Source organism: Oryctolagus cuniculus, chromosome 4 (assembly GCF_051225735.1).
Source record: "Oryctolagus cuniculus isolate XC-2025 breed Fujian yellow rabbit chromosome 4, ASM5122573v1, whole genome shotgun sequence".
Taxonomy (NCBI): Eukaryota; Metazoa; Chordata; class Mammalia; order Lagomorpha; family Leporidae; genus Oryctolagus; species Oryctolagus cuniculus.
Window position 1 is genome coordinate 169,861,786 of NC_142870.1, and position 12,567 is coordinate 169,874,352.

Below are 12,567 nucleotides of genomic sequence, written 5' to 3' on the forward strand. Positions count from 1 at the left end.
TTAACATTACATTGAAACAGCAATCTGGTTTAAGATAACAAATTTAAATACTGACATTTCATTAAAATATGTCATTTCCAAAAAGAAAACAAATCTAGAGAAGATGCCATTTTGTTATCTATGTCTTCACTAATGAAATAGACTGCAAAGAGAAAAGCAATGTTTCAGTTTGTTTTCACAGAAATAAAACATATTAAAATATATATTGCAAAAAATAAAAAGGAAAAACAATGCCTTTGTTGTTACAATTCGCTATACAGTAAGATAAACTTTCAGAAACTATAATTTTCTTCTTCAAGGCAAATACACATAAGGTTCTGTTGTCTTATTAAGTCACCAAGGAACAAAGCCTATTATAAAGATGGCATAAAATCCAGGCATTACTTTCTAGCTGACCCTCAAACACCAAGGACTACAAACAAAATTTAAAAGTATAATCTGTTACCTTCATATAAGTATAAATTAGTCTTATCTAAGCTTTCATTATTTGGCAGTGTTTATAATATATCTTTTAAGTATATTTTTCTAGGTCTTTTGGTTAAAATTAAGACTAAGAAATGTTTTATTAGCAAATACCAATATTTTATAACACTATGCAGATTATCAAAGTGTTACATTTCCAAAAGTAATAATATCCCAAATTTAAAACAATTCTTTTTTTTTTTTAATTTATTTTTTACAGGCAGAGTGGACAGTGAATGAGAGACAGAGAGAAAGGTCTTCCTTTGCCGTTGGTTCACCCTCCAATGGCCACCGCGGCCAAAGCGCTGCAGCCTGCGCACCACACCGATCCGAAGCCAGGAGCCAGGTGCTTCTCCTGGTCTCCAATGTGGGTGCAGGGCCCAAGCACTTGGGCCATCCTCCACTGCACTCCCGGGCCACAGGAGAGAGCTGGATTGGAAGAGGGGCAACCAGGACAGAATCTGGCACCCCAACTGGGACTAGACCCAGTGTGCCAGCGCCGCAGGTGAAGGATTAGCCTATTGAGCCGCAGTGCCAGCCTGTTCTTTATTTTTTTGACAGGTAGAGTTATAGACAGTGAGAGAGAGAGAGACAGAGAGAAAGGTCTTTCTTCCATTGGTTCATCCCCCAAATGGCCGCTAAGGCCGGAACTGCGCAGATGCGAAGCCAGGAGCCAGGTGCTTCTCCTGGTCTCCCATGGGGTGCAGGGCCCAAGCACTTGGCCCATCCTCCACTGCCTTCCAGGACCACTGCAGAGAGCTGGACTGGAAGACGAGCAGCCGGGACTAGAACCGGCGCCCATAAGGGATGCCGGCACCGTAGGCAGAGTTAGATTAACCAAGTGAGCCAAGTCAGCCCTCCCCCCCAATTCTTTATTACTTTGCACCATATGCTAAAGTAAAAATAGATAGTAAAGGAAGACATTTAATAATAGGAACCCCAAAAACCCTAAAAGTTTCATTTAAAGTAGTCCAGTTCATTTCTTCAAAGCAAAAGAAGTCAGTATTTCTTTGACTTTCAAATTTTAGATATTCAGATTGCCATAGTGCCCTGCAAAAAATCATCATACACGAAATTCACAAATCCTTGTTGCAAGTGGTCTCTTCTCCTAAAGAAATCTGTCAAGGCACGAAGCTTCACACAACAAGAAACATAATCATCAAAGAAAATTCTGCCATTCTTACTGTAGCGTCTAACAATAGTATTTAACGTCTGAGGACTCAACCTATAACCCATAATAGCAATGGATTGACTCAACTCGTGATGCTCTACTGTGCCACTTCGGTCTCGATCAATAGTCATGAAGTTTTCCTTCCATGCAGTAAGAGCTGCCCAAAGCTCCTTGAATTCATTAAATCCCATTTTTCCTGTATAATCTCTATCCAACATGGCAATCATAATTCTGCATGTTTCCAAACTGAAGGGAGAATAAGCTCCACTAATTCCAGACTCTGTCAAACATCTCTGAAGTTCTTCAGCATCCACTTCACCATCCCCTCCTCCGTATCCTGGGTAGGCCATGACAAGCCGAGCAACCTTCAGCCCTCCTGTCTGCGTCCGCCCTCCTGAAAGAAAGGTACAGGTGCAGATACAGGTGCAGGCGCAGGTGACTCTATTTTTTTTTTTTTTTTTTACAGGCAGAGTGGACAGTGAGAGAGAGAGACAGAGAGAAAGGTCTTCCTTTGCCGTTGGTTCACCCTCCAATGGCCGCCGCGGCCAGCACGCTGTGGCCAGCACACCGCACTGATTCGATGGCAGGAGCCAGGTGCTTCTCCTGGTCTCCCATGGGGTGCAGGGCCCAAGCACTTGGGCCATCCTCCACTGCACTCCCTGGCCACAGCAGAGAGCTGGCCTGGAAGAGGGGCAACCGGGACAGAATCCGGCGCCCCGACCGGGACTAGAACCTGGTGTGCTGGCGCCGCTAGGCGGAGGATTAGCCTAGTGAGCCGCGGCGCCGGCCCTATGTGTTTGCTATTAACACTGGATAAATCCAGGGATACCAAGGCATCAGAGAGCACCCTGGTCAGAACAGCTTGCAGGGAGCAGGACAGCCCTTCTGTAGCACTTCCACGTCCAAGGGCACAAGAATGCACCTCTCCAGTCACCAGACCCACGCTACGTAGTTACAGCACACAGGCTCCAGGGCTATCGGATAAAAGCAGGTGCTCAAATATTTAATAAGTGAACAACGGAAACCAGAACTAGGTTAGCAGCAGAGCCTGACGTGTTAAAGAGTTAAAGAGCCTCACTTCTCAAGTTTTGATTATGTAAGCCAGTGTTTGAGGCGTTAACTCCACTCACACAATTAGAGCAATTCAAAATTTATTATTTATTAGAGAGAGAGCCATACATTCCCTCTGACAGGCTGAGAAGCCGGGAATTCCAGCTCGACTCCCACACGGCTGCCAGGGACACAAGCATTTGAGCCATGGCTTCTGCATCCGCGTGTGCATTAGCAGGAAGCTGACGCAGAGGCGGGTAGCTGGGCTTCAACGCCTGGTGCTCTGGTACAAGACCAGAGGTCAGAGCACCCTGTTCACCTGTGCCAGTCGCCTGCTCCCTAATCACCAGGTTCTTCTGTTCAAGGCTTTGGTCATCCAGTTACTTCATTCAGAACTCATTTCTTGGAATATCCACTACTCTTTCTTGGGTCATTCTCCCACCAGTATCTCATGTTCCAGCCAAACCAAGCTGGGTAATGATGGCCAACTGGGGAGACACAAAGTGATCGGTTTAGTTTGAGAATGCAAGTTTCAGGGGCAGGCGCTGTGGCATAGCAGGTAAAGTCTGGAGCTGGCATCCCATATGGGCACTGGTTCGAGTTCCGGCTGCTCCACTTCTGATATAGCTCCCTGCTATGGCCTGGGAAAGCAGTAGAAGGTGGCCCAAGTGCTTGGGCCCCTGCACCTGCATGGGAGACCTGTAGGAAGCGCCTGGCTCCTGGCTTTGGATCAGCCCAGCTCCAGCTGTTGCAGCCATCTAGGGACTGAACCAGTGGATGGAAAATCTTTCTCTAAATCTTCCTTTCAAATAATGAATCTTTAAAAAAAGAAAATACACATTTCAAGTACATGCATTTGGCCTTACGTGTAAGGCACTGTTAGGACGCCCACAATGGGGTTGGCACTGTGGTGAGGCAGGTTAAGCCACCACCTGCAATGCCAGCGTCCCATATGGGTGCCAGCTTGAGTCCCAGCTGCTCCACTTCCCATCCAGCTCCCTGTTACTGCACCCGAGGAAGCGGCAGCAGACGGCCCAAGTCCTTGGGCTCCAGCCAACCATTCAAGAAACCCAGAAGCAGTTCCAGGCTCCTGGCTGCGGCCTGGTTCAGTTCTGGCTATTGCAGCCATTTGGGGAGTGAACCAGAGGACTGAAGATCTCTCTCACTCCTTCAAATAATCTTTAAAAAGAAAAAAAAAAAAGGTGCACACACATCAGAATGCCAGGGTTTGGGTCCTGGTTCCACTTTCAATTCCAGCTTCCTCTAATGCACACCCTGGAAGGCAGCAAGTGATGGTTCATTGTTTCCTGCAATCCATGTGGGTGATCTGGACTGGGTTCCTGGCTTTCGGTTTCTTCTAGGGACTTGGGGAGTTAACCAACCAATAGTAATTCTGCTCCAGCTCTCTTCCATGGTAACATCTTAGGTGTATCCCTCCTCATTCACATCACTGTTAGTTTCTCTCACGCTCACCACTGGCCACACTACAGGATTCTGCTCCCTGAAGGCAGGTGTTGGGGTATCTCCTACACAGATGACTGCAGTTAAAGTTGAAATACTGAAGGTCTAGTACATATAAAGAAAAGAGATCCTGTTGTATTTCAGACCAGGAGTAGTTGAATCCCAGCCATTTAAGCAGCTAGTTTATTAGCAATTTCACATGAAAGCTATTTATAGTTGCCTAGTATGAAATAGCTGATTCGCTGAAGATGTAGTTCTAGCAATATTCAATGACTATCAACCACCCAGGACTACCCTGTATACATACGATGTTATACTGTGTTGCCACTGGAGATTGACTTCTAGAAGATTAAGGAAAAGATTAATATATCCAAAAGCATTAAATAACCCATGCAAGAACTGAAGTACTCAAAATGTTAGCTAATTAGAATCCTGTCACTCTTCTGGCTGATAACACTTAATGTTTCCTCACAATTTTTACTACTGAATCAAACTAATTACCTTAGTATTCCACACCATAGCACGACTACTTCAGGCGGTAATATTAGAAGTAATTTTTTCTTCAGTTTTTCATTATTTTCCCAAAATCCACAATAAACCTAACTTTTTACCTGATAGCTTTTATTTTTCACACTAGCTGAATTCCAGGCCTTTCTTTATACATAGCTGCAAAACAACAAAAAGAACTAAAACAAGCAGATGTGAAGATCAGACGCGAACCTGTCACATCGGAGCCAGTGTCAGGGTGCAGGCGGGTAAGCCGCCGCCTGCGATGTCGGCATCCCAAATCAGCAGCGGCTTGAGTCCTGGTGGCTCTGCGTCTGAGCCAGCTCTCGGCTAACCTGCCTGGGAAGCACGGGAAGACGGTTCACGTACTTGGGCCCATGCCACCCACGAGAGACGCAGATGCAGTTCTAGCTTCCTGGCTTTGGTCTGGCCAACCCCTGGCCATTGTGGCCATTTGGGAAGTGAACTAGTGGACAAAGAACTCTGTCTCTCCTTGTATAACTCTGCTTTTCAAATAAGTACACAAACCCTTTTTTTTTTTTAAACCACTTCTCACATACTATGGAGCAATATTCTAGTTCTCCAATACTTAAGACGTTATTCTGAGTAAACAACTCTAAGACAGTCAGTCTTTCCTGATAATAAAATTCCATTCTTTTTACTGTTAAGTCATACTATAGGGGCTGGCGCTGTGGCGTACAGGTTAAGCCTCTGCCTGTGGCAACAGCATCCCATACAGGCACCAGCTGCCCACTTCCAATCCAGTCCCCTGCTGATGTGCTGGGAAAGCAGCAGAGGATGGCCCAAGCGCTTGGGCCCCTGCACCCACATGGGAGACACTGAAGAAGCTCCTGGCGCCTGGGTTCCAATCCATCCAGCTCTGGTCATTACAGCCATTTAGGGAGTGAACCAGCGGATGGAAGACCTCTCTTTCTCTCTCTCTTCTCAAATAAATAAATCTTTATATAATATATACAATTATAATATATATAACATACAACTATAATTATATATAAATATATAAAATATAATTATATAATTATTAATATACATTTATATAATTATATATTATATGAATATATAATATATATTATACATATTATTTATATAATATATAAAAATATATAAATATATATAGCCTAGCGGTGCAGTCATTTTGATCTAAAGTGTGTTAGAATAACACAGGCAAGCACACAGCAGATTAACTCCACGTTGGAAGCTGAGCCGTGTCTTACTTGGAAAATGCCCACATTTTATTACAGATTTTGAAACTCAGAAGATACAGACATGCTTTGGTACCTGGAAGGACATGCTTTCAATTAGTTTTGAGCAATGCAGTGAATGATGACAATGCATTAGTTTGGGAGAGAAAAGTGAGAGGAAAAAATAGAAACAACAGTTTTGCAGTGTAATTCTTGAATGGCTGACACCGAAGTGCTTCTAGAATGAACAAGGTGAGGGATACTGCCCATGGTGAAATGAATAAGCAATAGCTTTATCATAGTCTTGTCAGCTGGAAATAGAGAACTTCAAACATCATCTGCAATGCTTACATAAGTTAGCTTTCACCTAGACACTTTATTTTATTTTATTTTTTTTATTTTTCACAGGCAGAGTGGACAGTGAGAGAGAGAGACAGAGAGAAAGGTCTTCCTTTTGCCGTTGGTTCACCCTCCAATGGCCGCCACGGCCGGCGCGTTGTGCTGATCCCAAGGCAGGAGCCAGGAGCCAGGTGCTTCTCCTGGTCTCCCATGGGGTGCAGGGCCCAAGCACTTGGGCCATCCTCCACTGCACTCCCTGGCCACAGCAGAGAGCTGGCCCGGAAGAGGGGCAACCGGGACAGAATCCGGCGCCCCGACCAGGACTAGAACCCGGTGTGCCGGTGCCGCAAGGTGGAGGATTAGCCCAGTGAGCCGCGGCGCCGGCCTTCACCTAGACACTTTAAACTGCACTTTTCTATTACGTCGTTCACCCACTTCTTGAGTGCCTGCTATTCAATGCCAGGTGCTTCATCCAGAGGTAGAATTATCATTCGGCTTAAGTCACTCTAGTGAACTGTCAACGGTAGTGAAAGCAGAACCTAAAGCAGAGGTTAAAATTAAACCATATTTTGATTTAAAATGAATGTAAAACACACCAGCGCTCATGGTGCGTAAGCAAGTGTTGAGTTTAAATGTTTATAATGTTTCGATGTTTAGAATGTCTTTTCTTCTTAAAGATAAGCTGTTACATGTACATATGTACACAGCATCTGTACACGCTGGACTGTGCGAATGTTTTCTCCCCAGACACACTGACAAAACTCACGGAACACCACTGCTACGAGGCCTTCTTCTAAAGTTACTACACAGGGAGACAGAAAAACAGCGGATACACATGGTTCACTTTTCAAGTAATGTTATGTACAGTTTTATTGCCAGTATATGCACAACAGTAAGCGTAGAACTATAAATACACAATGTAATTAACATTAGAAAATAAGACTGTCACAGGTAATGGGGAGAGGGCACAGAGAACTATTTGCTGCTGCTGCAACAGAAACCGGGCGGGGGGGGGGGGGCTAGGACAAGTCAGCCATTCAGTACTCTCGTCTTAAATTCTTTACATACATTTCTACAAGTTAGACAAAGAAAGTACAGATCATTCTGTAACGATAGCAAATTGCTTCCCTAATAGCTATTTGCCTTTCCAGTCAAATTCACTTTATGTTAGGATTACAGAAAATAAAATAAAAGTCAAGATGAGAAACCATTAGCATCCTGGTTCCAAATGATCTAATTTGGCCTTTTACCAAAACTGGTAATTTTTGAAGTTCTGCTGCACATGAAAAGAACAGGTGTAGCAGAAGGTGATTAAAAAATTTGTTAAAAATTAACAGAAAATCACCTTGAAGTAGTTTTCCAAAAGACACTATAGGCAGCAGTTCAGTTAGAAGTATCAGCCCTGAAGAGGTAGAGAATTTGAGCGCATTATCTGAAGACAGCCTTGGCACCATCTTCTCTCTCATCAGGATCAACGTTTTCAAGTAAGACAATTTCACGGTCAAAGGAAACCAGGTTCCACCACTGAACAAAAAGGTGCTGGTCGACTCCCATGTCTCAACAATTAGTCTAGTACATGAGAAACAGAACACGGTCAAGGACACACACGCATTGATTTTTTTCTTGTCTGTTTCCATTATCAAGTTTATTCATAAGTGAATTTGATATTAATAAATACAAAAAAAGCATCATTCACAACAAAGATACAAACCAAAAACCCTGCAATGAAACCTTCTATTCTCGTAAGTATCAAGAAAACAACAGGGGGATGATTTGGTGCAGCTTTCTTAAGGGATCATAGAAGGGACATGGTTTTAAATAAAGATGGCAAGATCAATAACAAACAAACAGTATCAGTTTTACAGAACTGGATGATTCTGTAACATTTCTCTCTGAGGTCTTAGTTTTCAAACTACAGATCACCCCGAAGAAGTGGCAACTAATGACATGTATCACCATCACACCGACAGAGGCCAGCTGAAGTTCAACTTAGTCCTGCATTGTTTCACATCATTTAAGTATTTCTAGCATAGGACATGATACAGAACAAAACTCAAAGTAGCAATAAAAATATTATTCTGCAGTGGAATAAAAGCAAAAAATGTTTTAGACTGTTAACTTTTAAAGCTTTAAGCATTCCTGTTTAACCAGCATTTAAAAAAAATTTATACAATCATAACACTGGCAAAGGTTAATGGGAAGACAAAGAAGTACAAACATGTGAAATGATGAATTAGGTTAAAAATTACTGTGTACTGATCAACTGATGTTAATACTGCTTCTTCATGAATCTGGAATAACTATCGTAAAAGTTACATGCAGACTGAGGATAGTCCTCTGTTACAGAAAGTACAAAACGAAACAAAACGAAAAACTAAAACTAGGAAACAATGGTTAAGCTCCAAAAGATGTGTTTGAGAATTCCCTTTCACTGGCGAGGGCAGTCTGTCCTTTTCGGGAGAGACCTGGTCACGTGATGCGCGTCACTAACTCTGTCCGGGAACGTCAGCAGTGGGGTCAGCTCCTCCAGAGCCCGTCTGTGCACGCTTGATGTAAAGATTCAGTAGCTTCATCTGCAGATGGAAGCCAGACACAGGTCACTGCAACAAGCCGCCCTGAGCGACGAAAAGACACTCCTAAAAAATCACACACACACACACACACACACACACACGAGCGCTCTGAAAGATTTAGGCAGGGGATGGGGGTGTTGTTGGCAATTAACAATTAGGAAAAAAATTTGTTCAATTTGTTCATGACTGCTTTATGTCTTTTCAAAAAGGTTGTAATAACAACATATAAAACGTGAAAGTAATATAAAGGAATTCATCATTAAAATAATAGGGACAAACATTTGAGCACGATGTGCTACACAACGTGTTAATGGTTTTGCACTCTCTGCTATGTCACTCCTAATGTCACAGGGTGGGTACCGAGCAGGCCAGGGCAGGAGTCCAGCTCCCAACATTTTAGCCCACAATGCCGCTGACACTCTGACAAAAATGCTTTGATTTCCCTGTGTCACTGTGCACTGTTTACCTACAAGATATTTTACTTTTCTCATCTTATACTTTTTTTTTTTTTTTTTTTTTTTGGACAGGCAGAGTAGACAGTGAGAGAGAGAGACAGAGAGAAAGGTCTTCCTTTTCTGTTGGTTCACACCCCAATGGCTACTGTGGCTGGCGCACTGCGCTGATCCGAAGGCAGGAGCCAGGTGCTTCTCCTGGTCTCCCATGCGGGTGCAGGGCCCAAGTACTTGGGCCATCTTCCAATGCCTTTCTGGGCCACAGCAGAGAGCTGGCCTGGAAGACGGGCAACCGGGACAGAATCTGGCGCCCTGACTGGGACTAGAACCCGGTGTGCCTGTGCCGCAGGCGGAGATTAGCCTATTGAGCTGAGGCGCCGGCCATCTTATACTATTTTAAAACATTTTTTTCTACCTACCTACTGCCTCCATATGTAACAGTATGACTGGCTATCCAGTATTCTGACCATTTAAATTAAGGTTTGCCTTTTTGAGGTTAACTCTTTTGTTGATAGGCAGATTTGTTTGTTTGTTTGTTTGACAGGCAGAGTGGACAGTGAGAGAGAGAGACAGAGAGAAAGGTCTTCCTTTGCTGTTGGTTCACCCTCCAATGGCCGCTGCGGCCGGCGCACTGCGCTGATCCAATGGCAGGAGCCAGGTGCTTCTCCTGGTCTCCCATGGGGTGCAGGGCCCAAGCACTTGGGCCATCTTCCACTGCACTCTGGGCCACAGCAGAGAGCTGGCCTGGAAGAGGGGCAACCGGGACAGAATCCGGCACCCCGACCGGGACTAGAACCCGGTGTGCCGGCGCCGCAAGGCGGAGGATTAGCTTAGTGAGCCGTGGCACCGGCCGATAGGCAGTTTTTAACCTGGTGTCAATGGGATTCAGGGGACCACTCTACCTTCTGCAACCACAGGTGAAGTGTTCTGTATATATTTTGGGGTGAGATTTTACCTAAATCTGAAGGTGAGGATACTTAATAGAAGATGTGTAGCTGAGCTCATTTTCATTTGTATGCATTTTATTCTGCCTTTTTGCTATTTTAAAAATAATTTGAATGCAGTAATGACAATCACAGAATTTTAGGACACTCTTTGAATGAAAGTGAGTTCCTCTGCTAACTGGTTCAAAGGCTGTCACTGAACAAGCATAGTTTATCTGCATTTCCGGAACAAATTACCAAGTGCTGGTAGTACCAATGAAACGAGGAGAACAATAATTTATTTTTTTAAGTTAAAATTTTAAAAAGATTTCATTTCATTTGAGAGAGAGAGGGAGGGAAGGAGGAAGGGAGAGACAGAGAGAGATGTATTGATCCTCCACCATCTGGTTCACTCCCCGATGCACACAACCCTATCAGGGCTGGGCCAGGTGAAGCAAGGAGCTTGGAATCCACCTGGGTCTCCCTGTGGAACCCAAGCACTTGAGCACCATCTGCGGCCTCCAGCAGGACGCTGGGTCAGAGAGGAGGAGCTGGACGTGAAAGCAGACTCCCCGTGGGTGTGCGCATCTGAAGGAGAACGTGGCCACTGTGCCACATGTGTGCCCCGATTTTGTTAGGTGTCAAGGGCTGATCAGAATTCTTATTTTAATATGCCAAGTCAAGGCTGTATTTGAATCTGGATCCTAATAATGAGAATAGAAAAGGAGGAGGATAAATATTTGATTATCAAATTTCTTAAGGAAAAATTATTTAAAAATGTTAAAGTATCCCATATTTTGCGAGATGTGATAATCCATGAATATATACAACAATTTATTCTTTTTAAAATAAACTTATGTTTTAATCTCCCATAAACTTTTTTTTAACATTTATTTATTTGAGAGGCTGAGTTACAAACAGAAGAGGGGGGTAAGGGGAGGGAGAGGGAGAGGGAAAGGAAGAGGGAGAGACAGACGGAGAGAGAGGTCTTTCATCCACTGGTTCACTCCCCAAATGGTTGCAATGGCTGAAGCTGGGCCCATCTGAAGCCAGGAGCCAGCAGCTTCTTCTGGGTCTCCCACATGAGCGAAGGGGCCCAAGCACTGGGGCCATCTGCTGCTGCTTTCCCAGGCACATTAGCAGGAAGCTGGATCAGAAGTGGAGCACCTGGGACTCAAACCAGTGCCCATATGGGATGCCAGTGCCACAGGTGGAGGCTTTACCTACTATGCCACAGCACCGGCCCCAACAATTTATTCTTAATTACACAGTCTTTGAGATGTGGCAGAGGGAAAAGAATGGTTGGTTATTACAAAAAACTAGACACCTGGGTGTTTTCTCTCACAGCCCTCTACTAATCACCTATCAAACTGCTGACTTCACCTCAGTGACAAATGTTAGAGTATAAACAGCTAAAATGCAAAATAGGAACAAGAGAGCAAGTTAGTTACTCAAAGCCTGAGTTACTGCGTTGAACAGGGAGCAGGTGTTTAGCCTAGTGGTTAAGATGCTGGCTGGGTACCCACATTAGAATACCTGGGTTTGATGCCTGACTCCAATTTCTAACTCCCGCTAATGTAGACTTTGGGAGGTAGTGGCAATGGCTCAAGTAATTGAGCTCCCGTCACCCATCTTGGAAGGATGGACTGTGTTCCAGGCTTTGGCCTTGGCTGTAGCACTGTGTGCATTTGCAGAGTCAACCAGCAGACAGGAACTCCCTGTTTGTCTCACTCTCAAACAGGTATGTTTTTTAAAAAAGCTGAACAACAAACTTACCTTTGACACAACACAGAACTAACATCTGGCATGTACGGTGGTCAGCACCCTGAGAACAAAGCCGCACGACTTACTTTACTGCCGGTGAGTTGACTGAGATGTGGTTTCAGTTCATCACCAATCACCGCATGAACAGCCACCAGGCAGAAGACACAAGCTTTCCGAACACTGCTCTCGGAGTTATCGTAACCCTAGAGAGAAGAGGCCATTGTTAGCGCTCTGTGATCTGAGAAATAACCTTCCAACAGACACACAGGATGCGACTTCCAGCGTACTCGGGGAGAAGGCTCTGCTGACCTGCTAACCTTGCAGCCTGCTCAGGCACAGCCGGCCCTGCCCCCTCATCTTCCCAGTGGTGCCCCGCTCTGCTGGTTCTGTTCATCAGACTTTTTTTTTTGACAGGCAGAGTTAGACAGTGAGAGAGAGAGATACAGAGAGAAAGGTCTTCCTTCTGTTGGTTCACTCCCCAAATGGCCGCTACAGGGTGCCAGCGCCGCAGGTGGAGGATTAGCCAAGTAAGCTGTGGCGCCGGCCCAGACTCTTTCTTAGCCCGGCAAGTTGTACACCTCTTCCTCACCCAGACTTCGCTTTGAAGGCTGGCAGCAGCTCCTCGCCATCTGATAGAACCTACATTCTTAGCTGTGGAAGTCC

General features: G+C 44.6%; 1 protein-coding gene and 1 pseudogene across 50 annotated transcripts in view; both read right to left on the reverse strand.

Moving 5' to 3' along the window:
* Positions 1-1,183: 1,183 nt before the first annotated feature.
* Positions 1,184-2,072, reverse strand: LOC149127217 (grancalcin pseudogene; annotated as a pseudogene).
* Positions 2,073-7,031: 4,959 nt separating this feature from the next.
* CLASP2 (cytoplasmic linker associated protein 2) overlaps positions 7,032-12,567 on the reverse strand; it is a 207,835-nt gene continuing 202,299 nt past the window's right edge. For all 50 annotated transcript variants that reach the window (XM_051818589.3, XM_051818584.3, XM_089331273.1 and 47 more), the window contains 2 exons: positions 11,991-12,107; positions 7,032-8,765 (listed from right to left, as the gene is read on the reverse strand). In XM_051818589.3, the coding sequence (XP_051674549.1) occupies positions 8,679-8,765; positions 11,991-12,107 (204 nt within the window). In that variant the 3' untranslated portion in view covers positions 7,032-8,678. The remainder of the gene's footprint in view (positions 8,766-11,990; positions 12,108-12,567) is intronic.